We start from the raw sequence: 26,678 nt of genomic DNA, 5'->3' as shown, positions 1-26,678 counted from the left end.
GTGCTCTGATCCAATGGCATTTAGCCTGAAGCGAATAGACGCCGCACACACTGGGCTACTATTAGCACCGCGGACAGAAGACACGGATACTGTGAAAGAAACCTAAATTTGGTTTTTTTTCTGTTAGCTAACAAAAAGGCCCGTAGGGAGATAACTTACACTTGTACATTTCCTATTTTTTTCACGGCGGTCTTGTAAAAAAAAGCCCTTGGAAAAGGACAGGATTGAAAAAGAGCAAGTGACGTCGTTGGAAAAGGAGACTTGGCTGAACCCCTTTAGTCAACAAAGAAAAGCTTCTCTGAATTAAAGGAGTAATCCTCACTTATTCTCTTTAGTTATGAGTCATGTGGTCGTCGACGGTTCACACGGTCTAGATCAGCAGGAGGTAGGTTGAAAATATGTGTTTAAATATGAGAGTCTGTAGTCGGTTTGATCTGTTGGCTTTGACGTACGGGTTACGTCTCGAAACCTAGTTCGCTGTCCTTCTAGACAGTATTCATTGTGTCGTGGTGCTCAAAACTGCTGTCTAACAAGGCAGTTCGGTAGGTGGGTAGACTCAGCCGTAGTTCCTCGTGCTCTGTGGCTAAAAATGTCCATTTATTTAAGGTATAAAATTCAAGAGTTTTCGACGAGAAAATAAACATTTTTGGGTAAAAAATCAGTTTGAAAAACAAACGACGCATTTTTCTGTGTGTGTCGTAATTTTATTTTGTTCCGTATTTGGCCACCCGGCACGCTAGAGTAAACCGTAATATTGAGTTTTTAATCATCAGGGTATTTATATCAACAGATTATACAGAAGACTGGGCTCGTCAATAAATCATATTTTGCTAGGTATTGTTAATAGACGCATTTCACCGAAGTCTGTCCGGCATTTGCTTTAGAGAGAGGCTGCGTGTGCTCGCGGCCTGTCTTTCCCTTTAAACCTAGAATATTTTTTTAGCACGCGACGGCCTGGTTATAGTTTATACAAGTTTCATTGTTTATGACGGTTGTTAGATCATTCACTATGTGATTCAAAGGTCTATGCGAGAAGTTTGTAGATCCTATGACGAACATGTTATAAAACTCTGTTGATCACAACAGAAAGTGCGTTTTGCCTCAGACGTTCTAAAAACAAACGTAAATCCCATGCGTTTACAATCGAGTTTTATGGGGCAAGCCATTGAAGATGATTTATATTTGTTTATTTGTTTTCATAATGAAATGTGGTGTTTGTAAAGTTGTCTAAACCGCCATTTTGAAGTGAGACTACTGTTCCAGGCGGAGAAACGTCTCATACTTCCTGTGGGTGGAGTTTGTTGTTCCATGTGTAACTTAAACCTGATGTAAACATGACACCAGTTAATCGCATAAAATTGAGCAGAAATGCATTTGAATAGAACAGTGTTCTAATTTTTACCATAGTTTTTTTGTCTATTAGATTTGGGGTTTAAAATGGTTAGTATTTTCATCACTTATGAGAAACAGTACCTCACAGACTTCCACTGTAAAAGCAGATAAATGTCTTGTCTGGCTTTACAAGCATTTTTTTTCTTCGGAAATCAACAGCATGTCGCAGATGCCATTCAGTAGTGCAAAAGTTATTTACACGGAACAATGAAGTCAACAGCACTTATAAAAATGAATATCCTTAGTACTTTTTTTCTGTATTAACATCGGTTTATATGCATCTATGTATTTAGATTCCTTATCTTGTCCTGTAGTTTGTGACCCACTGTGCTCTTTCTGTTTTTTCAGCTTGCTGTTTTAGACTTGAACTTGGCTGATGGGCAGGGTGCAGGCGCTGGTCGTAAGTATTTATATATCATGTCATGTCTTTATTTCAATCAATTCAATGTAATCAATATTTATTTTCTTCCAGGGCGTTACATTCCTCCACATTTGAGAAACAAAGATGCATCAAAAAGTGGTATGCAATTCTAGTTTGCTTGAAAAATCCTCCATCTTTAAATGCACATGAACTGCATGACTGGCGTTTCTGTTTTTCTTGCGGCCAACGAGTTCTGACTCCAGTTTTTGGTGATTGTATGTGTAATGCATACCTGGATCTATAATTCCAAAGAAAAACGTAATGCATTTTGTTTGCAACCTGATTTTGAGGTTCAGAAAATCGAGAAAAGCCGCTCTCTATTCAATCACTTCTAAAAACGGCACTTCATTTTTGTTTTGTTTTTTACAGCAGAAAATGCTTATTCCTCTGGTAGGCAGAGCGGTTATTCAGTGGCACCAGTACAGAGCTGTAAGTCTTGGACAGGTCTTGCTGAAGGTGCTTTGCTTCCAAGATGCATGAAAGTTTAATTCCATACTTTCAGAGCCAATACATTGGGGCCAGTCTATTGAGCCAGACATATAGAAGTGATGAGTGAATCTCACACTTTATAAAACTGAAGGAATCAACTTTTGGGGTCAGTAGCAAAGCTTTAATCGCTTTGACTGCTTTGCGTGATCATAATGCAGTCGTGGTTGCATGCATTTTCCTCTTTATCTTATTCACTCTGAGCATGAACAAATAGTTAAAGGCTTTTTACTATAGCTCACACACTCCTTTGAATACTTCTGAATGTAGAGATGTCTTGTAACAATGTGAAACTGTTCCCCAAGTTTCTCCTAAGCAGTATGCTCAGAGTTGGCACCCTGAGGGAAACCACAGAAACTGGCATAACTATCCAACTGGATGGAATGACTTTAAGATTGGTAATTATTATTATAAAAACCCTACATTGCTCCTGAGGACCTTTCATTTGAAAAGGGATGTTTTTAAGCGCCCTGTGCTCTGCTTAGGTACCCAGAGATATGTGTCCCAGGAGCTTTCGTTTTATCACACCTACACTGGTAGCTGGCCAGACAGATGTGGTATATCTCTATGCATGTGACTTTTGGCATAACCCCACTGTGCTGCCCTTTACCCTCTGTGATGTCACTGCATTATAACTGAAACCCTGCAGGGAGCCTGAAGTTTGTAGAGCTTGCTTCTAATGTCAATAGCATGCATGCGTGTGCGCATCACATAGTATTTATATTAGGGCTCTCAAACGATTAATCGCATCCAAAATAAAAGTTATATATATATATTGCATATTAATTTTGTAATTATAAACACAAAAACATACACATACACCAATAAATGAAATGTATACATTTATTAAATTTATATTTTTATTTTACTTAAATATATGCATTTATATACAGTATCTCACAGAAGTGAGTACACCACTCACATTTTTGTAAATATTTTATTATATCTTTTCATGTGACAACACTGAAGAAATGTAACTTTGCTACAATGTAAAGTAGTGAGTGTACTGTACAGCTTGGCTGTCCCGTCAAAATAACTCAACACACAGCCATTAATGTGTAAACCGCTGGCAACAAAAGTGAGTACACCCCTAAGTGAAAATGTCCTAATTGGGCCCAAAGTGTCAATATTTTGTGTGGCCACCATTATTTTCCAGCACTGCACCCTCTTGGGCATGGAGTTCACCAGAGCTTCACAGGTTGCTACTGGAGTCCTCTTCCACTCCTCCATGACGACATCACGGAGCTGGTGGATGTTAGAGACCTTGCGCTCCTCCACCTTCCGTTTGAGGATGCCCCACAGATGCTCAATAGGATTTAGGTCTGGAGATGTGCTTGGTCAGTCCATCACCTTTACCCTCAGCTTCTTTTGGGGTCGTTATCATGTTGGAATACTGCCCTGCGTCCCAGTCTCCGAAGGGAGGGGATCATGCTCTGCTTCAGTATGTCACTGTACATGTTGGCATTCATGGTTCCCTCAATGAACTGTAGCTCCTCAGTGCCGGCAGCACTCATGCAGCCCCAGACCATGACACTCCCACCACCATGCTTGACTGTAGGCAAAACACACTTTTTTTTTTTCTTCTCTTTTTTTTTTTTTCACACTCATGACACCATCTGAACCAAATAAGTTTATCTTGGTTCCAGTAATCCATGTCCTTAGTCTGCATTTCTTCAGCAAACTGTTTGCAGGCTTTCTTGTGCATTATCTTTAGAAGAGGCTTCCTTCTACATTTTCACTTAGGGGTGCACTCACTTTTGTTGCCAGCGGTTTAGACATTAATGGCTGTGTGTTGAGTTATTTTGAGGGGAGAGCAAATTTACAGTGTTATACAAGCTGTACACTCTACTTTACATTGTAGCAAAGTGTCATTTCTTCAGTGTTGTCTCACAATGTGAGGCGTGTACTCACTTCTGTGAGATACTGTATATGTGTTTATAAATACAAAATTAATATGCGCCGTACACAGACGTATGTCATGTAAACACAAACGTTTTTCTGGATGCGATTAATTGTTTGACAGCCATAGTTTTTATTAGAAAGAAAACATTAATATTACTAATAATTAAACCACTTGTTTACACTCGATGAGTGATTTTGTTTGCTTAAATTATGCCAGTTAAGTTTTGACGTGTCTTACTGCTGCCACATGGATTGTTTGTTTGCCATGAGTTTTAAATTTTTAAGTGATTGGATGTAAACTTGTTAAATGAAGAGATGTTGACTTTGTCTTGTGTTTGTGGCTTGCCTAAAAGGCAAAAAATGTATTTCTTAGTGTCTGGAAATCAGACTTCTTAGTTTTCAAGTAGGTCAGCAGTGATTGCTCTTTGGAAATAAGCTTGTGTTTGGGTTGAGTGGCATAACATCTGTGGTAGTGCGAGGTGCAAGTTTTTTTGCCTGTTTGTATAGGTTAACGTTATAAAGACCGGATATGCATTAGCCCCAGCTAATAACTGTGCTTGTCACCTGCAGTCTCTCCTGCACGTATCGACAGCAGTGTAGCCACCGATGGAAATGAGGATACAGCCAGTGTTATCAGCTGGGCTGATCGCTGTGGTAAATTTGAGCATCAGACGATGGCATGGCTTGGCCTGGTTTGGTGGTTTTGTGGCCAGTAGGTTATCATTAGTCTGTATAAGCTTCATGGCTTGTAAGATTTTAACTTTGCGTGTGTTGGTTTTTGGTTTACAACCCCATTTGATGGGAAGAACATTGCATTATAAAAGGAGCTTTTGGAGTGTGTGTGCTTTTATTCAGGCTGGGTTTTCCTTAGAAAGGAATAGCTGCGTGAGTCAAACCCGGTTTATTTTTGTTTTATGCGGTGGTGATGTTGGTTTGGTTCCTTTGTCTGCTGTTTCTGAGCATTGCCATGAACCTGTTTGTCTGGTTCAGTCAACCGACTTGAGTTCTCTTTGCTGCAGTAAGGTGAAATTACTTATTGGCTGTTTCACTTCTGTTTCTCACTCAACCATCACTACTGAATCCTGTGGATTGGATGCTCTTGGCTTCAGAGGCGTCATGCCCATTCAAACAGAGGGGGCAAGTGCCCCTTCATATTTTTGAACGGTCAGTTTTGCATGCAATCTCCAAATGACAAGTTAGGCCCGATTCACATTTTCCGCATGCATATTTGTTATTTTAAATGTAGGTGCACATGCGGTGTGGCGCACACATTTTTGTAGGCGCGTCGGTGCCGCATAGAGATGCAAATAGTTTTCGGAGTGCCGTGCACACACCGTGAGGTCACTTGAAGAGAGAGAGTGGCGCGGCTCGCGGTTTTGGACGCGAAATGTGAATCGGGCACTATAGACACTATATCAGTTATGAGGTGCCACCTCGTCCTCTTTTCGAGATTTTTGCCGTTTTGATCACATACAGGAGCTTAACATTTATCAATCCGGCGACAGAAGAAACAGCGCTGGCTAATGATGTAATCGGCGTATGTGCGCGGTTGGGAGCTCGGCTCACGGAAACTATCCTAGTATGCGTCTTCGTTTAGGCAAAGCATTTGTCACCCACTTTCATTTAGACCCCACGACCAAAAGCGGGTGAGAGAACTGTCCCCATGAACTGGGTTTTTAACTTAAATGCGGCACTGCCCATACTGATATGTGTAGGTCACAAGCTACTGTTAGAACAGACTGCTCCATATGCTTTCAAATGGCTCTTGCGATACGCTGGTGTAGTCTGCGCAGTCGAACACACCTCTTGCCAGTTGGCATACAGGTAGCATCATTTAAAGTGAATAACTTTTGTTACATTCAATTTCAGGGTGCAAAGACTGACAATACTCTTAAAGAAAATGCATTTTCCTCTAAATTAACTATCAATAGCATATGAAATCATATTAGGCTGTTTTCAGATTGGGCTTGTTTGGTGCGGTCCGAACTTGAGTGCGATTGTTCCCGGCGCCCTCCGCAGCGTTGGTTTGGTTTCACACTCAACTTGATTCTGTCGAACCTTGGTGTGTTTGCGTTCGCCTTGCGTCATCTTTCCTGTGGCTCAGTGGTTAGAGCATGGCACTAGCAATGCCAAGGTCATGGGTTCGATCCCAAATGTATAATACAATGCAATGTAAGTCGCTTTGGATAAAAGCGTCTGCCAAATGCATAAATGTAAATGTCATCAAAAATGTGCACGGCGCATGACAGAAAACCGAACACAGATCTATATATTGTGTTTTTATTAATTTGGTGCTATTATGCGCAGCAGAGTAAATGACATTTGGGTTTACTGTATGCGCGTTGCAAACAGACTATTTTGAGGAAACCGAGCATTACCATTGACCTGCCGCTCTTATTCCACTCGCAACACAGAAATACGATGCAGGCTTGCTCGAATCCAAGGTAAATTATCAACACTATCATCTCTTACATGTGTTTTATTGAAGGAAATGCATCATAATCAGCTTAAACGGATGCGCAGGTCACTTAACTTCCTCATCAAGTGTGCACTCGGGTCTGTGTTGCTTTCATATTCATGCAAACCGTGCCACAGTTCGAGAGCAACCGAACACAGACCACCTCCATCAGGTAGTCGGTAGCCAGGTGCACACTCACGTTCACTTGACAGCTTTCACATTAGCGATTTTTCATGCGAACCGTGCCCTGTTCCGAACTAAACTTCAAGTGTGAATGCCACCTTAGTTAAAATAATATATACAATATATTAAATAATACATAAAGAATTGACACTTCATATATTAAGAAATGGATGCACTTAAATGATTATTTTTTATTTTGCATTATATATTTTTGTGTCTTACTGGAAGGAATTTTGTAATGGATAATAAATCTGTATTAAAGGCAGTTTAACAAAGGGTAACCACTTTGCATAGAAATAAACAGAGTACAAAAGTAAAAGCAAATAAAAATGATGCAAACAATGACTCTTTTACTACTATAGCACAAAATTGTCTACACGATATTTGTTCTCAAAATACACCAGACTGATGCATTTACCTTAAAAATGTTCATAGTATTAAATTACAACACTATCTGATTGATATGTGAAACTTCTTCCCAGTTAAAAAAATGATTTGTGCGATGTTTTGAATACGCTGAAGAGATATTCTCTATAATATTGCTTTAAATGTATGTATTTGTACGGACAGGACATGTTTCTGTGTGTTATGCTCACTGTGCCCCCTTAAAAAAACTGGGTGCATGATGCCCCTGCTTGGCTTTTAACTAGATAATAACACTGAACCAGCCTTTAATTACCTGATCTTATTTTTCCTGTTTTTTTTGTTTTTGAAAGACTCTCCAGGGTGGGATGGCGGTCGTAGCAATGGTTTCATCAATGGGTACCATGACGGTCGTATGAATGTCACTGCAAACTTTGTACGTGGACCTCCTCGCAGTGATAGAGGGGGACGTGGCGGCTACAGAGGCAACAGGAACGGTGGTTCCTTCAACCAGCCAATGCATAATGCAGGTGAGATTGGTGTTTCTGACAGATATGTTTTGCTGCAGTTAAAGGAACAGTTTACCCCAAAATTCTGTCTTCATTGTGCCACCCTCAAGTTGTTCTAAATCTGTATGATTTCTTTGTTCTGAAGAATACAGAGAAAGATATTTGGAAGAATGCTTGCAAACAAGCAGTTCTTGGTCACCATTGACTAACATAAAATAATTGCTTCATTAATTTCTTTGTTCTGTTGAATTCAAAAGAAGATCATTTGAAGAATGTAGGAAAGCAAACAGTTCTGGGACATTTTTGACTGCTATTGTTATTAGGGATGCTCCGATCGGATATTTGTATCTGTGTCGATACTGAATTAAATTCTAGATCGGGTATCTGTGACAATTGGCCCGATCTGACATCAAATTTCTGCTAGGCGATGTAAAAGTTTATGGAGATGCTGGCTCTTAAACGCCTTCGCGCAGCGGCTGTGCTGTGCGCAGTGTGTGACATTAGTATACTACAAACTTAATTGAGATTTAATCCCAAAGGGCACGTTTTAAACTAAACAAAAAAATATATTTTGTTTCTATTTATTTTAGGGGTGTGTTGAGACTAGTCGTTTAAATGGTACAGCTCCTACTAGGGGTGTAACGATACTTCGTATTACGATATTTCGCGATGCAAAAATGTTACGATGTGCATCGTAGAGAGATGGGGATATTTTACAATGTTTAATTCTATTCGTTCAGCGGTCAAGACGCTACGTTCTCTGCGCCAGTGTGTCACGTGTGCTTATCTCGCATATGCGGTAGAGAGTGAAGTATCTGTGAGAAGGGGAAGCACAAGACACAATCTGTGTCTCCAAGTGGTTTACAAAGCGTCATATTTTCCTTCACAATCGCCGGTAAAACGCAGCAAACTTGAAGCGTGACTGCAGGCGAGTCACCCCGAAACTCATTACAAAGGCAGCACAAACGTTTTTAAATGCCAATGTTAATTTATCCGCTAGCGTGAGCTGCTGCATAACGTGATATGCAACATAAAGTAAGCCAAAAGAAACCAGCGCTGTTCCGATCAGAGAAGCGACCGTACTGTATATTAAAAGATCGAATGACATGAGAAAACAAGTATGTGATTTGCATGATTGAAGAAATGTAATAGTTTATGTAATATGTCTTTTTGAAAGATTTTTCTCATTCATCACTGTCTCAAGCAAAGACAGCGCAGCTTTAGAGACATGAGCCAATAGCGCTTGAGCGTGAGCTCTATCAGAGCGTTTCATTGGTTGAATGTACTGAATGAACACGCCCTTCACTGAGTGAACGAGTCATAATGAGACTGAATGAACTGGTACATGTCGTTCATGGTCTAATATTCTCAGTGTTTCAACAATGCATATCCAGTAGTTACTCCAGTAATGACCTGGTTTAATTTAATTCCAAGGTAAAGTAAATTATGTTGAAACAGTTAAATCTTTGTATGGAACATTTAATTACACCAATTAAATGAGTTAATCCAGATAGATTTTAGTAGACTAATATAATGTAGATTTTGTTGACTAAAAATAGACTAAAACTATGATAGATTGGGATGACTAAAACTAAATTGCATTTTAGTCAAAAGACTATGACTAAAACTAAATCAAAATTTGCTGTCAAAATTGACACTGATCTTAATTCTAATTTCAGTTAAGCCTTAAAATGTTAAAATTCTTTAAGTTGTATGTGCAACAAAATAAGTTACTGAAATTAATATTTTGAAAATAGATGTTGTTTGAATTTTTAATTTGGTTCAAAATATCGAGATGTGTATCGTATCGTGAACGCAGCATCAAGATATGTACCGAATCGTGAGCTGAGTGTATCTTTACACCCCTAGCTCCTACTAGTCGACACTGAAAACAGTCGATTACACGAAAAAATTACACAAAATGTTATAATTCAAATGACTTTCATTTTAATGTTTTGTTTAAAATCATTTTAAATAACACACTAAAACAATATATAAAATAAAAGAATTAATAGTTTTTAAAAGTTTATGAGTTGCAAAATGTTTTCATTTTAGGTCAGATCTAGCATGCATTTCCTTTGTGCCAATTGCAGCGCGCTCAGAAATGACCACTTGAAAGACGAGTTGTGGGTGTGTTTTGAAGGAGGAAAATGATAGGTTTTACGCAAACTATGTCATATCAAAGTGGCATAATAATCATTTCACTGGAGCCATGCTTAACCATACTGTATTGGTTTCATATTGCCACGATGCGGAAAAAGCGGACGGAAGCTTGGAATGCAGGCATAAAACGTAAAAGTAGATAATTATAAATATCAATATTTTAATATTTAAAATTCAATGCATGAAAGATGGATTGACATTATTTGATGGCAGAATAAGCTGTAAATGTGGTGAATGCATCTTGAGCGCACAGAATAAAAGTGAGATGATAATGTCTCCGCTTCTAGATTCACAGAACTTGAAATTTCTTTATGAAATTTCTTTGATTATAATGTTTATCACAAAAAAAGCGCTTGGATAAACGTGATCGCTTGGCACTGTTATCTGTGTGTCCTTGCAGTGTTTGCGCAGATTCTTCAGACAGAGTTATTGTTCACAAACATTGAGCTGACTTTCCTTTGACCATAATGCATGCATTTCCCCAACAAGAACATGTAAAATAATCTTAACATCACAATCACACGAGTGTTTAGCCCATGTGTGTTCTATAAATGAGCTACTATGGGCAGTCTGCTTTATTAGCGGCTTGTTCATTTATTCTGCGCGAGATCAAATGCATTTTTTTGTAGCCTACTTGTTCTGTAGTACTTTTTGTCCATTGCTTTCGATTCGCTTATATTGTTTCCACACATTACTTTGCTTTATAAATAAAAAACACAATATAATCTTATCTTGTTTGTTGATAGGCTATAGGCCTACCCTAATTATAACTTGTCCTTAAATTGCTACATTACAAATAACAAATAATGAAACATTAGTTTTTAAGCTTTTAATTAATTGTTGTTAAATATTTTCATGATTTCAGTGTAATAGACACACTTTTACTAAAGTTTAATTTAATTTGATTACTAAAATTTAATTGAACTTTTAGAGTCCTAAAAATTTAAGATTTAAGGTTCAAAAACGCTGTATTTTACACATACCGTTCATGTTTGTATCTCCTCTTTGCCCCGCCTCTCTGAAACGCGTCGCTCTGAAAAGAGAGGTGTGCTGTGATTGGCCAGTTAACCAGTGTGTAGTTCTTGGTCGAAAACTACAATCGTGTTACGGAAATGTTACGCATCTTGCCATATTTGGAACATCAGGTTCCAAAGCAATTGTGCTGACAGGTACGCCCACCTTACTTGCGTTACATTTGGACAGTCTTGGGCCCGATTCACATTTCGCGTCTTTTCCGCGCACATATTCGTTATTTTAAATGTAGACGCACGGTAGGCGCGCGCAAATAGGATGCTACGTGGTCGCGACGCGCATGCGCGCACATTCTTCTAGGCGCGCCTGCGCCGCATCAAGATGGAAATAGTTCAACTTTGAGCGCGTGTCATTTGAAGAGAGAAAGCGGCGCAGCTCGCATTTTCCACGCGGTTATAAACACAAAATGTGAATCGGGCCTTAGACAAATCATACCACAAACTGACGTAGATTTGTGGGGGTGTGGTTACACGAGGCATTTCAGGCAGGTCTGGGTGAGCATTCGATTTTAGATAGAATGAATCTTTTGTTCCGACACTTTCATTTTTTCAATTTGATGTGTCTAATACATGCATGGGCAACTTATAACATACCAAAGACACATACAAACACATATTTGCGCCATATGACCCCTTTAATACATTCGTTAGTCGTTAAAATGTATAGGCTATTACATATGCCCTACACAAAGTTTTTGGACCGCCTTCTGGGCCATTCTTAGTTTTAGACTGGTCGACTACACGTTTTACAAAACTTTAGTTTAAAAATTAGTAGGGCACATCCCTAATTTATTTGGACACGTTTACCAAGCTAGTGAAGCTGTTGTTTTATTTAGCTGCTTTTGTTTTGGATGTTTAATTCCTATTTGCACTTTAATTTTGAATGTTAAGTTTAAGCTAGTGAACTTGTCGTTATATTTTGCAATTGTTGCACTGATGCTGGTTTAATAAATAATTCACTAAACTTATGACTAATTTGTGTTATATTGTTTTATAGGGTTAGGAAATTATTGTTTAAGTTGAGCCTGATGCCTTGCACAGTGCATACAGTTGCATACAGTTTGTTAGTAATTCAGCAATTTTACCTTAGTATCGGATCGCTGCTCGGTATCGGCCAATACTAAATCTAAGGTATCGGAATCTGTATCAGAAGCAAAAATGGTGGATCGGAGCATATCCCTAATTGTTATATTTCCTACTATGGTAGTCAGCAGTGGCCAAGAACTGTTTGGTTGCAAGCATTCTTCCAAACTGTACAAAGTGCAGAAGTTGAGCTCTATTAATGTGACATGAAATTGTAGGTTATGGCGGTTATGAGAACAAAGATGGAGGCTGGAATGCTATGGTGAACAGAGATGCCTACACAAGCTTTGGCGGACGTTCTGACAGAGGAAAGTCTGCATTTTTCAATGACAGAGGAACTGGATCAAGAGGAAGGTGAGGAACGGCTGCAATGCTTTCTGCATTTAATATATTATTCTAATATAACAAAACCCAATTGAACAATATTTGAATCTATAAGACAAGCATCACTGTTACTATTGCTCGTATTGCTCTCCACACCGTGTGCTGTTACTTTTCCAGATGTGCTAAAATGTTGCTATCCCTGTATCTCATCCATTGCAGTTTTCTGAGAGATTTGTATTGTAAACATCAACATCATTCATAATGTAATGATGTAGTGTTTTCACCGTTACTTGCTAAATAAAGCTGTTTTTGGCAGGTATGAGCGCGGAGGGTTTGCAGCGGGAACAGGAGGGAACAGCCGTTGGGTTGAAGAGTCTAGAGATGAAGAGGACTGGTCAAAGCAATTGCCCCCCAATGAGCGTCTGGAAAAGTGAGTTAATGGCACTGTGTGCTCTGTCTTCTGAGAGAGTCTCATCTGTCATAGTCATTAAGCCATTGTTCTCTCTCTCTTGCTCCCCCTCCTCTCCATCCCTCTCTCGTCCTCTGAACGTCAGTGAGCTGTTCGCCGGGAGCAACACGGGGATTAACTTTGAGAAGTATGACGACATTCCTGTGGAAGCCACTGGAACAGACTCCCCTGTGCATATTGATAGCGTAAGATTTGTGATGATGATCTCTGCTGCCTTAACAAAATATGACGTGAAATGTAGCTGATGGATTGAAGTGGTGAATGATTTACTGTGTGTGTTTGTTTAGTTTCATGATGTGGACATGGGCGAGATCATTATGGGCAACATCGCCTTGAGCCGGTACACGCGCCCTACTCCTGTTCAGAAGTATGCAATCCCTATCATCAAGAGCAAGAGGGACCTGATGGCCTGCGCACAGACAGGTAGGTCATGAGTGCCCTTTGTGTATGAATGAAGCTTTCGACAGAGCCAGTGTTTGTCGTATGTGACCATAGTAATGTTGGGTGGTAAATGCGTTGATTATGAAAATGCATTTGTAAGCATGTTTTATTATTATGCTCGGTTTAATCAGGCTCTGGGAAAACTGCAGCCTTCCTGCTTCCTGTGCTGAGTCAGATCTACACCGAAGGACCTGGAGAAGCACTGCAGGCCACCAAAGCCAGCACTCAGGTTTTGCAGTTACAAGACAGCTCAATTTAGCTAAAATCTCTTTAGTGGCCAAAGTTGTGCAAAGTGTCTTCTAAGGTTAAAGTGATAGTTCACCGACAAATAAAAATTCTGTCATACTTTACTCACCCTCTTGTCATTCCAAACCTGTATGGCTTTCTTTCTTCCGTGGAACACAAAAGATATTTTGAAGAATGTTGTTAACTGGCCCCCATTCACTTGCCTTGGTTTTGTGTCCATACAATAGAAGTAAGTGGGGGCCAGTGCTGTTCGGTTACCAGCCGCCTTCAAAATATCTTTATTTGTGTTCTGCGGAAGAAAGAAAGCCATAAAGGTTTGAAATAACAACAAGGTGAGTAAATGATGACAGAATTTTCATTTTTGGGTGAACTATCACTTTAAGTTGTGAAGGCCGAAGTTTGTCAGTTTTGGTAAAGAGTTTTGTTTTATGTTCCTAAAGCAGGAGAATGGAAAGTACGTCCGGCGCAAACAGTATCCCATTTCTCTGGTTTTGGCTCCAACAAGAGAGCTTGCTCTTCAGATTTATGACGAGGCCAGAAAGGTACGTCTGTCCTGCCATCACCTAAGTTTGAGCTTACTAGTTGAGTTCACATTTAAAACTTTTTATTTGTGTCCGTGCAGTTTGCCTACCGCTCCAGAGTGCGTCCGTGTGTAGTTTATGGAGGTGCTGATATAGGCCAGCAGATTCGTGATTTGGAAAGAGGCTGTCACCTGCTTGTGGCCACACCGGGCCGTCTGGTAGACATGATGGAGCGGGGCAAGATTGGCCTGGACCACTGCAAGTAAGTGTAGTGTAGAATGGATTTAAACTAGGGCTGCAGCTATCGATTATTTTAGTAATGGAGTATTCTACTGATTTTCCATCGATTAATCGGGTATTCTGATAATAAGTACTTTCTCTTGATTAAAGAGCAACTCTAAATATACAAGGGAAAATGAACAACTAATTTGTTTCCTTTTTAGAAAAATTAACATATTTATTGCTGAAATTGCATACATTAATATCTGTGAAAACTAAACCCATTTAGTACATTCCATTGCCATATTACATTCAAAATGCAATATAGGCCTAATACAAATGTATAAATATGAAACATTAATAAAAATAGAAAGAATAATTTCAAAGGTACACAACTAACTTCAGCTTATGCATGATGCATTTAGTTTATCTATCTAGTTTACGTGTGAGCGTGTGAATTGACTTAAATGCGTGTGTTTCTCGGTGAATGCATGAGAATTGTGAGCCCTGTAACATGAATAGAGTTTAGTGGGCTGTGCGTTAGTAATAACGGTCCGTGGGGAAACGCAGTGCTCCGTGTGTACTGTAGTTAAATGGATTAAACGAGGCAACAAAATTTGCCTCTGATTTTTTGTATTTGAATTACTCGAGTTACTCGAGGAATCGTTTCAGCCCTAATTTAAATCTCAAAAAAGTAACCCATAAACTATTATTCTCATTTACCTGTTGCTTTTAACTGAATTAGCTTGTCTCAAGGACACAAAGACAGCATTTCTGCAACATCAGTAAAAACAAACTACTATCTTTTTTTTTAGTTATCTGGTCCTGGATGAGGCAGACAGAATGCTTGATATGGGTTTTGAACCCCAGATCAGACGTATTGTGGAGCAAGACACCATGCCCACTAAAGGAGCTCGCCAGACCATGATGTTCAGTGCCACCTTCCCCAAGGAGATCCAGGTATGCATATGTTTGCATAAGACCAACCTGCACATCAATCTATATTACATACTTGGATAATAAATAGAATGTGTTTGTATTCATTTTTGATGTTAAGATTCTGGCCCGTGACTTTCTGGAGGAGTACATCTTCCTGGCTGTGGGGCGTGTGGGTTCCACCTCTGAGAACATTACCCAGAAGGTGGTTTGGGTGGAAGAGAATGACAAGCGCTCCTTCCTCCTCGACCTCCTCAATGCTACAGGTAAGTCCACCGCTTCTCATCCAGGATTTTGTGATGTTTTCGGGTTTGTGCTGGCTTGTGGAAATGATTGTATTAGCTTAGAGTGCCTGTAATGCAACACCAGTGTCAGGACAGGTGAGAGGTTTTGTGTATTATTTTGATAATTTTTTTTAGAACTGTTAGTCTTGGTGTTAGTCTGCTCCAGAAGAGAATTCTACAGTGAAGAATTATTAGTTGCATAATTGGGACAAATCATGTTTTCTGAATTTCTGTGGTCCCTTTAATGAGCTGTTTGTTTATTTTTTGGAAATCATATAAACGTCTTGTGTGTACTGTTAATACTGTGTAAATTCAGAGATGACAGTATTTTAGATGTTTCTCTTGTGGTAATAAGCATAGGAGTACAAGGTCTGCCTCCTTGGTGATGCTTTTATCTGTATCCATAGCAACAAAGCATAGAGAGACAAATGCATTTAGAGAAGTCTTGTCGGTCAGTGTTACCATGCCAACATTATCCAAGCAGAGATTATTACTGCTGTTGAGCTGCTGTTTAAAAGCATAGTGGGTGGGGAATGGAGTCATGTAGCTAATGGCAAACTGTGCACTAATGGCAATCAAAGATGTAGATGACTAAGGTGGAAATGCAAGTTGTGGCAATCAGTGTATGCAGATAATCCAGTTATTGAAATGATACTTACTAACATTTTAAACTTGCAGGCAAGGATTCTCTCACTCTGGTGTTTGTGGAAACTAAAAAGGGAGCAGATGCGCTAGAGGACTTCCTGTACCACGAGGGCTATGCTTGCACCAGTATCCATGGCGACCGCTCTCAGCGCGATCGCGAGGAAGCTCTCAGCCAGTTCCGTTCTGGGCGCTGTCCTATTATGGTTGCCACTGCTGTGAGTGTGGTGTCTGGGTTCTCAGAAAGCTTGTGTGACGTATCGCTAGCATTTCTCTGATCTGATGCTGTTGTCTTTACAGGTGGCTGCACGAGGGCTTGACATATCCAATGTGAAACATGTGATCAACTTTGACCTGCCAAGTGACATTGAGGAATATGTCCACCGCATTGGGCGTACAGGCCGCGTGGGAAACCTTGGTGAGATAGACAGTAGATTTGTGTGGGGTTTTTTTTTTTGCGGAAACGTGCTTGATATAATTATTTATTTATTTGCAGGTTTGGCCACCTCCTTCTACAATGATAAGAACAGCAACATCACTAAAGATTTGCTGGACATTCTGGTGGAGGCCAAACAAGAGGTTCCTTCCTGGCTTGAGAACCTTGCTTATGAGCACCAGCACAAGAGCACCAGCCGTGGACGCCCCAAGAGGTACAAAACCGCAAATTCTCTGCAGACCTTCATGTTGGATTGTGAGTTCTCTAGGCTTGACACGTTCCTCTCTGGCTTGTTCTGCAGGTTCTCTGGAGGCTTTGGAGCCAGAGATTACCGCCAGATGGCTGGGGGTGGTAACACTTTTGGCAACCGTGGTGCTCGCAACACTGTTGGCCATGGAGGGAACCGCGGTTTTGGAGGCAACAAGGGTTAGTTTCACAATTTTTGGCAGTGGATATTATTTTTGTTTGAACAAAGTCTTGCTAATTTTGAAATCGATTCTGACTTTAGTGTCTAATTTAGGTGGCTTTGGGAGTTTTGGCAATGACAGCTATGGCGGCAACTACGCAAACTACGGAGGAAACTATGCCCAGGTTGACTGGTGGGGCAACTAAATATGTTTGCAGAGGGTCACCATGCCAAACCACATGTTATCATAGCCAGACTTTCCCCTCCGTGTAGCTTTATGAACTCGGTACATTACACGCTGTGATTCTTTGCCTGCATTCTAAGGTGAGCTGATAAAGACGAAGATCTGCGCTAAACCCGGAGCAGAATAACACTGATGTCAACTTGTGTATTGGATATAGAATATTGCAAAGTTTTCTTTGTTTAAAAAAAAACGAGGATCATTTGTATGTGAATGTACTGTGCCTTTTTGAATATAGACAGGTATTTAGTTTCATTAATTTTTATCGAGTGAACTCGGCCAAGAGCTTAATTTGTTTTTGCTGTAAAGGCGTTTGAACGCTTGTACTTTCTCAAACCTTGGCAAATCCTGGGATAACGGCTCAAACGAGTCGCTGTTCCTTTTGAATTTCAAATTCTCACTAATATCAAAACGCACCTACGACTAAAACCGACAGAGAAGCTTTGCGTTCGACTGCGAAGCGCTCTGTGAAGTGACCGTGTCATAAGGGATAAATAAGTCTGACTTATTTTAGTTTTGCTCACTCTATCCTGGAGAGGCACCCATTTAGGGATATGGTTGTCTTGATAAAGGCCATTCCAGTTGTGATGTTCATGACAAACTATCAGAAACACACAGTGTTTTAAATTTCTGAATGCTGGAACTTCGTACTCCACTTGTTTTAATTGACAGTGTTATGGCAGCTAGTAAGAACCACGTGCTAGCCACTGTAAGTGGGCAGCGTTTTTGTTTTTCTCTAAACATTTTGGAGAAGCAGATGTGGTTTATTAAAAAACGGTGAGTTTTTTGATAAAATGTTTCTTTAGAAATGTCAACGAACAAAAAATGCCTGCCATCCTGAAAATGAAGTTCAAATGGCTACAAACGGACCACAAAACCAAAGCGAACATGGCTGCTTTGGTCAAATACGCATGCTAGTGTTTAGTTTTTTGGTCAAGGAGAGAAGACGAATGAACTGTTGCAGGCTTTATTTTAATACAGACGTCCTCTCTTTTCAAGCTGCGCGGCAGGCATGGCTCCCATTTTCATAGGCGGCGGGGCAGTTCTTTTCGAGGCATTAGCGGATCTGATTCGGGAGTTTGATGGGTTCGGCCTGATGCGAGTGCAGTTATAGACAGGCCGCCATTTTAGCTTGTGAGGGCCCCACTCTTCTCCATTCAGGGCCAAACTCCTCCTTATGGAACACGCATGCTGTCTGAAGTTCATCTGGTTAGATGCGAACTAAACCACTGGCCAGTAAGAGCCAGTTTTCTGCTTCTTTTCGTCAGAGGAGAGAAGCCTTTAAGTGGAGGAGAAACAAGGCATTTAACATAAGTGCAATAGATTTTCTTCTCAAGTGAGTTGTGCCTTGACTTTGATTTTATTTAATGATTTTTGTTTTAGTTGATGAATTCAAACAGATGCACTGACAGTATTGAGAACTTCAAGTTGAATGGTGCTACTTAAGTTAGGTCTAGGCCCGAGTATGTTGTGCCCATCAAGTTTTACGAAGTTCTTTTATTGCACATTTAGAGTTTTTTATAAATGTCTTGAGTGTACGTCCTCAAGCTTCCACTTATTGTGTGAGGAGACGGGAGAAACGCAGCTTGTTTACAAAAGGGGAAGGGTTCTCGATATTAACCAGGATTTATTTGGGACCAGGGCGATCAGCAGTGGGGAATTTAGCTATTTGCACACAGATTTCTAGATTCTACTTTTGCTGCTAGTTTTGTGTAACTTATTAAGCATTTTTTGAGAAATATTTATTTTTATAAGCCTCAAAGTGATTCTTTGAAAGTTTCAAGTAACTTGACCAAAAGACAATACTTAAACACTGGCACTTGAATGTTGAATGTCACCTGTATGCGTGAAGTTTCTATTTTTCGGGGTAGTGTGAGCTTTTTAATGTTTCAGACGTGTTGGACTTGCTCAGTATATCCACAGCTGGTAAGGGCTCGACGGCCGCACGCAGCTGTGGGATTACCAATTGGCTGTCAAAATTGGAAATGTGCAAAAACATGCCAAGGTTTGCAATCAAAAGTCATTTAAAAAGGAAAAAACGATTGCCTTTCAGTGCAAGGTGTCCAGATTCTCCAAACGTGTGCTTTTCTTCTGTATTTCAGATTGGCATTTGTTCCGTTTATGTTTTTGTTTCTGTCAGTGTCTGGCACATGGCAATCTTAAACATGTGGTTAATCTTCATTGTATTTACATATATGGCAACTCTGGTCTTCTCAGGAGAAGCTGCGATTGTCCACGCTAGCAATAAGTCTTACTACATATTAAAAACACTGATATCACACCTCCTGCCCTCGATTTCAATGGAAAGCGGTGAACGGCTTCCTGAGAGGACACCAGAGCTCTATAGATTTAGAATTTGCTTTGTCGTAGCTTATAGGCTATGCACTGCATGAGTGGACTCGGCTGTGCGTTTATTGTATGATTTTACCAAAATAAACATTTCTGATGCAAATTCCTTACAAATCAAGCATGTTTTCTTATGTAGCAAAAAATTGGGTCAATGTACTGTACCAGCTGTTCTTGGCGTGACCTGAACTCAATGGCGTGTTTGATATTCGCTTGGCACCAGTTTGTTTACAAAATAGAATTTTTTTCTCTAACTAGCCAGTGTCTCTTGTCTTATTTCATGTTTTTATAGTTAATGCAACTCCATGTTGATAATAACTGATGGCTTTTACTTTCATGTCACAGGTTTTACAGGACTGGTTCTTAAAGGCTTCAGTTCTTATCAATTAGTAGTTGTTAAACTTTGCTAACAAACTAAATTGTGCAGTTATTAAAATGCAGGTATATTACCGGTCAATTGTAGGATCACATACTCATTATTTATGTTTTTCAACATTTTAGAATAATGAACTCCGTTAAAACTATTATTCCATGGTTTTGATGTTACATTTAGCATCTTCAAAGTAGTCACCCTTTGCCTAATATTTGTGAAAAGTTGGCATTTTATCATCCTTCTCGAGGTCTCAACCTGAAAAGACTTTTAAACTGTATTAAAAGAATGTCCATCTATTCTGGACTCTTATTGGCTCCTTTTATTCATTATTTGGCCCAATTAATCAATAATTTTTTTTACATAAAAAGTTGGCTTTCTACTGACAGAAATGAATATGTTGTCAATTGGATTTGGGTTTACAAAGGTCATTTCAAACATTGAAACATGCACCTTCAGATTAAAAGATGTTCATGAGAAACATTTGTCAAATGCTATCAAACTTTTGACTCCTAGTTTATATAATTATCATGTGGTTTAATGAAGATATTTATAATCATAATGATTTTAGGTTTTCCTTTTCTGAATGGTGTTACTTGACCCCATTTGTTTCTGTAGTGTTTGATTGTAGCAGACTGCATTACGTTTGTCATGTTACCAGTGCTTATAAAATATTTTCTTTGCCAGTCCTCCTTCAGATTAAATAAAACAAAAGAAAAAAGTAAAAATTATCATGTATTATATAACTACACGCATACAGTACATGTGTATATTTCTGAAATATACGTGTATAATTCAAATATAAATATGTAATATAAAAAAACAATTTTTCATAAAGTTATACAGGTGCTGGTCATATAATTAGAATATCATCAAAAAGTTGATTTCACTAATTCCATTCAAAAAGTGAAACTTGTATATTATATTCATTCATTACACACAGACTGATATATTTCAAATGTTTATTTCTTTTAATTTGATGATTATAACTGACAACTAATGAAAATCCCAAATTCAGTATCTCAGAAAATTAGAATATTACTTAAGACCAATACAAAGAAAGGATTTTTAGAAATCTTGGCCAACTGAAAAGTATGAACATGAAAAGTATGAGCATGTACAGCACTCAATACTTAGTTGGGGCTCCTTTTGCCTGAATTACTGCAGCAATGCGGCGTGGCATGGAGTCGATCAGTCTGTGGCACTGCTCAGGTGTTATGAGAGCCCAGGTTGCTCTGATAGTGGCCTTCAGCTCTTCTGCATTGTTGGGTCTGGCATATCGCATCTTCCTCTTCACAATACCCCATAGATTTTCTATGGGGTTAAGGTCAGGCGAGTTTGCTGGCCAATTAAGAACAGGGATACCATGGTCCTTAAACCAGGTACTGGTAGCTTTGGCACTGTGTGCAGGTGCCAAGTCCTGTTGGAAAATGAAATCTGCATCTCCATAAAGTTGGTCAGCAGCAGGAAGCATCAGAAGCGTCTCGCCTGGGCTAAAGACAAAAAGGACTGGACTGCTGCTGAGTGGTCCAAAGTTATGTTCTCTGATGAAAGTAAATTTTGCATTTCCTTTGGAAATCAGGGTCCCAGAGTCTGGAGGAAGAGAGGAGAGGCACAGAATCCACGTTGCTTGAGGTCCAGTGTAAAGTTTCCACAGTCAGTGATGGTTTGGGGTGCCATGTCATCTGCTGGTGTTGGTCCACTGTGTTTTCTGAGGTCCAAGGTCAACGCAGCCGTATACCAGGAAGTTTTAGAGCACTTCATGCTTCCTGCTGCTGACCAACTTTATGGAGATGCAGATTTCATTTTCCAACAGGACTTGGCACCTGCACACAGTGCCAAAGCTACCAGTACCTGGTTTAAGGACCATGGTATCCCTGTTCTTAATTGGCCAGCAAACTCGCCTGACCTTAACCCCATAGAAAATCTATGGGGTATTGTGAAGAGGAAGATGCGATATGCCAGACCCAACAATGCAGAAGAGCTGAAGGCCACTATCAGAGCAACCTGGGCTCTCATAACACCTGAGCAGTGCCACAGACTGATCCACTCCATGCCACGCCGCATTGCTGCAGTAATTCAGGCAAAAGGAGCCCCAACTAAGTATTGAGTGCTGTACATGCTCATACTTTTCATCTTCATACTTTTCAGTTGGCCAAGATTTCTAAAAATCCTTTCTTTGTATTGGTCTTAAGTAATATTCTAATTTTCTGAGATACTGAATTTGGGATTTTCATTAGTTGTCAGTTATAATCAACAAATTAAAAGAATAAACATTTGAAATATACCAGTCTGTGTGTAATGAATGAATATAATATACAAGTTTCACTTTTTGAATGGAATTAGTGAAATAAATCAACTTTTTGATGATATTCTAATTATATGACCAGCACCTGTACATGCATGTTTGTGAATTTATATATACATACTGTCTTTGTGTGTACTCTGTATAATAATTATGTAAACAAAAACTTTTACTTTTGATACAGTTAGACAGCCCTAGTAATGGTCTGTACATTTTAAATTTCTATGAAGTTAAAGGAGTAGTTCACCTTCAAAATGAAATTCTGTCATCATTTACATGCCCTCTTGTCATTTCGAACCTGTATGACTTTCTTCTGCAGAACATCAAACAAGATATTTTGAAAAATGTTGGTAACAGCACAGCCCCCAATTCACTTCTATTGTAACCAATGCAAGTGAATGGGGGCTCTTAACAACATTCTTCAAAATATCTTCTTTTGTGTCCTGCAGAAGAAAGAAAGTCATACAGGTTTGAAATGACAAGAGGGTGAGTAAATGACAGAATTTTCATTTTGAAGGTGAACTACTCCTTTAATACCTCATTCAACTCATATATGGCATAATGAAATGTGTTAACATTAATGTGGCAGATGTTTAAATGTTTCCTGAGAAGTTTTATGTCATTATGGCCATGACCGGCTGGTTCGTGTAAGGAGATTGCAGGGTGTAATCTGTATGTACCATCGAAGCCCAGCAGGTCATTTCTGCTCGCCTTCATTTCATAGGAGTGCTTTAAACGGCAATAATCCTGGGATTTCTCTGCCATTAAGAGATGGCTTTTGGAAGTGCTGATGTTAGTGGATGTGTGCACATTTACGAACACACAAACGACAGGACCTTTTAATCCATTCATGTTTTCACTTGGAATGAAGCAGTACAGACAGAATCATGCTGGGTGAACTTGTGGATCAACTTTTATTACCTGTGAGTACAGGACCACCTTTACTGGAAATGATGGGCTGGTAAGTAGTTAAGTGTAGTAGTAAGTGCTAATTTTGTGATGTGCAATGTTTGTGACGTTTAATATAATGGAAATACGTTCTGTAACAAAGAAAATGTCTCAATATACAAATGTTTTAATTTAATGTTTGTCAGATCAACCAATGGATATTTGGACTCGATATGCTAAATGTTTTGTTTCGTTCTAAAAATCCACAGCTGAGCGCAACCTATGATGTGTCTCATCATTTTTACTGGTAAGTGTCAGAATCCTGCCGTTTTGTGTTTAAATCAAATTAGTTTGGGTTGGTTTCTACAATTATGCGAGTAGTCTTAAAACCACTGTAATAATTCAATTATAACATTTTTGAGAAATTGACGCATTTGATTGAGCAGCGGTGTGCTGCAGAAATACACTATCAATATTAATTCCAGGGAAGCAACAATATCTGATTTAGGTTATCTCTAATCTGTTTGTTAATCATCATCATTTTTTTAGTGGAGAGCAGCTGCAGGACAGTGTGACACGTTAAATTATTCCTCCGGTCACCTGTTGTAATCTCTCAGAGCTCCTGAGAGCACAACTCATTTGCAAAGTGATTGCTTATGCTGCATGACTACATCAGCATAATTATCATCATAATGTCTGGAACTTCTTTCTGAATTTTAAAAGATTATTCAAGGCAAGTGTTTTTCGTCCTGAATAAATTTGTTATATGACAGCCGATTAGACGGGAGTTCTAGTGTAACCTATTGATATTCAATGCCGATGTTTGGCTTGAACAACAGTTCACCATCTGTGTAATCAATATGTGAAAGAATACTTAAAGGGATAGTTTAGCCAAAAATTTACTCACCTTTATGTCATTTAAAACCTGTATGACACAACACAAAAGAAGATATTTTGAAAAATGTCGGCAAACAAACAGCATTGGCCCCCATTGACTTCCAATGAACACAAAACCGCAGAGACATTTCTCAAAATATCATCTTCTGTGTTCCACAGAAGAAAGAGTCATAGGTTTGGAATGACACGAGAGTAAATAAATGATGAGAATGTTTAAAATTTTGGGCAAACTGTCCCTTTAAACCCTGAAGTATGTGGTTCCCTGAGCTTAATTGGTGCTAGAAATCATATTAATCACTTAATTTCCAAAGAACACACAAATGATTATAAAAATGGATTAAATGTACACTGTGCATGTATCTGCTGACATACAAGTGTTAAACATGTCAAAAAAGTCTTTCAATGAACATGTAAAAGAGCTTTTTTTCTTTAATTGCCTTTCAAGGTTTACCAGCATCCTCTAACAAAACTCATCTCCTGTTTCTCAAGCGTACTTCCTCCTCCTCCTCCTCCTCCTCCCTCACGCCCCTGCTATATGGTCCTGCACACGGTCCTGTCCACCCAGTTGCACGTGCACTCAGGAGAAGAACTGCAGCGTCCTGTGCGACCGCGTCAACATGGTCGACCTGCCCAAAGAATTCCCCTGCGAGGCCGCCTCCATCAACCTCGACAAGAACAGCCTCAAGTTCTTATCCGAGCGTGCTTTTGGCACTCTCCCTTTGCTCAGGTCGCTCTCAATCGACCACAACAACATCTCCTTCATCACGCCAGGTGCGTTTAAAGGACTCCCCAACCTGCTGGAGCTGAAGTTGGCCCACAACGAGTACATCCTTTACCTGCACACCCGCACGTTCACGTCACTCAAACGTTTGGAGCGCTTGGACCTTTCGGACTGTAACCTGTTCAACATGCCAGACCGCATCCTCATTGAGCAAATTTCCCTTAAGGAACTGCTGGTTTTTCACAACAACTTTCGACGTGTGCCGGGCACCATACGGGGGATGGAAAACCTTACACATGTTTATTTGGAGCGCAATAAGATTGAAGCGGTGGCTTACAACTCTTTGCTGGGTCTGACCAATCTCAAATACCTCAATCTACAGGAGAATCACATTAGTGTTATTCATGATGAAGCTTTTAAGGATCTACTGCTTCTGGAGAACTTCTACCTGAATGACAATCTGTTGGTTGACTTACCCCAGCAAGCTTTCAAAGGCCTAAGCAACTTAAAAATGTTAAACCTGGGTGGGAATCTCTTGACCAACATCTCCAAAACATGGTTCAGTGATCTGGTGTAGCTAGAAGTGCTGTACTTGGATCGAAACCGCCTGGTTTATATCGAAGAGGGCGCTTTTCAGAACCTGACAAGCCTCATCACACTACACCTCAACAGCAACAATCTCACAACTTTGCCATTCACCATATTTCAGCCCATTTATTTTATCGGCCGCCTGTATCTTTTTCGAAACCCCTGGGAGTGCAGCTGTGGCCTGAAGTGGCTCAGAGAATGGATGGACAGTTACAAGCTAGTGAGAGACATTCCTTGCGCATCGCCTTCCTCGGTGGCCGGCCTGGATCTGAGCGAAGTGGTCTACGCCCGTCTGTACGGGACCTGCGTGGATCCGCCAGAGCTCAACCTCACCACACCGGTTCCTGACTACACCACCACAGAGAACAAGTTCAACAGTCTCATTTCCAAACTGCTCCAGCAGGAACTGAGAGAGGAGATGATCAACTCCACAAACGCTCTGAGGAACGGCACCCAGCAGGACTCAGCCGAGAGTCAGGTTTCTGCTGGACCCGGACTGTGTGCTCTTTATAAAGTCTTGCTTCTTGTGTTACTTTTTCAAGCGCAGATTGGCTTTCTGTCTGACTGCATTAATGTCTGTTGAGATGCTTTCAAGAAAGAAAGTCAAGTAGAAAAACGTTTAGATTAGAGGCTGTGATTCACTTAGACATTTTATATATGGGTTTGGATTTCTGATATTGGAGGATTAGAGGTGACTGTGTCTTTAACGCGATACTCGTGGCTCACAGAGACCTGGGTTTGAGTCAGACCCGCATCATGTCCCGATGTCACGCCTCCTTTTTCACCCCCATTCTCCTGTCTGCACTTTACGGTCTTATTTCAGCAAAGGTAAAAAAAAAAAAGCCGGAAAACATATTTAAGGAGAGAAACAAGCATGTACCAATGAGACTTGATTTCTTAAAAAGTGGATTGTAATATTTAGTGTGAACTGCAGTTATTGAAAACAAACATGTTTATGACATTGTATAAACACAAAAAACAACTATTAGAGTTTACTTCATTTTCTTGTGTGTTAATTTAAAAAAAAAAACAGTGTGCAACAACTTAAAACAAAAAAATTTAAATGTAATAAAAAAATTACTATAAAATATTTTTGAAGTATAATATAGTAAAGAAAAATTGTCAAAAAGTAAAAAAAATTACATTGAAAAAAAAGTTGCAAAATGTAATTTTAAAAATTGTGTAAACATTATGCAACTCAACACGATAAATAAGTTTTTTCAGTAAACACTTGATTTACGTTTACATTTTCTGTAGTGTGTTGCATAACTTTGCTGCATTTGTTGTGTAGGAGAAAAGCTTCTCGCTACCGCTTCACCAGATGGTATAACACGCTGTCCTCTTTTGTTTGGTTCAATGAACTGGGTGAGTTTCCAGTTCTGAAAAATGCATTAGCTCTTCTGTTCT

General features: G+C 39.6%; 2 protein-coding genes across 7 annotated transcripts; both read left to right on the top strand.

The window, feature by feature from the left end:
* Positions 1–15: 15 nt before the first annotated feature.
* On the top strand, positions 16–19,759 carry ddx3xa (DEAD-box helicase 3 X-linked a). Of its 6 annotated transcripts, none has more exons than XM_057335959.1 (19): positions 16–385; positions 1,741–1,792; positions 1,865–1,912; positions 2,183–2,242; positions 7,559–7,735; positions 12,210–12,345; positions 12,632–12,745; positions 12,870–12,969; positions 13,072–13,207; positions 13,357–13,454; positions 13,912–14,013; positions 14,094–14,254; positions 15,027–15,171; positions 15,269–15,413; positions 16,110–16,291; positions 16,374–16,491; positions 16,570–16,723; positions 16,811–16,935; positions 17,018–19,759. In XM_057335959.1, exons 1-19 carry the CDS (start codon positions 338–340, stop codon positions 17,119–17,121), a joined length of 2,205 nt encoding a protein of 734 aa, XP_057191942.1. In that variant the 5' UTR covers positions 16–337; the 3' UTR covers positions 17,122–19,759. The 6 variants fall into 6 exon arrangements, with proteins under 6 accessions (XP_057191942.1, XP_057191944.1, XP_057191943.1 ...); XM_057335960.1 differs by having other exon boundaries at positions 17–385; positions 17,030–19,759; XM_057335961.1 differs by lacking the exon at positions 2,183–2,242.
* Positions 19,760–22,718: 2,959 nt separating this feature from the next.
* nyx (nyctalopin) lies at positions 22,719–26,289 on the top strand. Its single transcript, XM_057335965.1, is given in 2 exon segments — positions 22,719–23,372; positions 24,452–26,289. Coding segments are annotated over 2 exon segments (1,428 nt in total). The 5' UTR covers positions 22,719–23,347; the 3' UTR covers positions 25,855–26,289.
* Positions 26,290–26,678: the final 389 nt, after the last annotated feature.

Source organism: Triplophysa rosa, linkage group LG6 (genome assembly GCF_024868665.1).
Source record: "Triplophysa rosa linkage group LG6, Trosa_1v2, whole genome shotgun sequence".
Classification (NCBI taxonomy): Eukaryota; Metazoa; Chordata; class Actinopteri; order Cypriniformes; family Nemacheilidae; genus Triplophysa; species Triplophysa rosa.
This window is presented reverse-complemented; position numbering and strand designations above follow the sequence as displayed.

Bases quoted from the DNA above. Each gene is read 5' to 3' on its own strand.
- ddx3xa (XM_057335959.1), top strand. From the start codon at position 338: ATGAGTCATGTGGTCGTCGACGGTTCACACGGTCTAGATCAGCAGGAG. The intron at 7,736-12,209 runs GTGAGATTGGTG...ATGAAATTGTAG, and splicing joins CCAGCCAATGCATAATGCAG to GTTATGGCGGTTATGAGAAC. The intron at 13,455-13,911 runs GTTTTGCAGTTA...ATGTTCCTAAAG, and splicing joins CCACCAAAGCCAGCACTCAG to CAGGAGAATGGAAAGTACGT.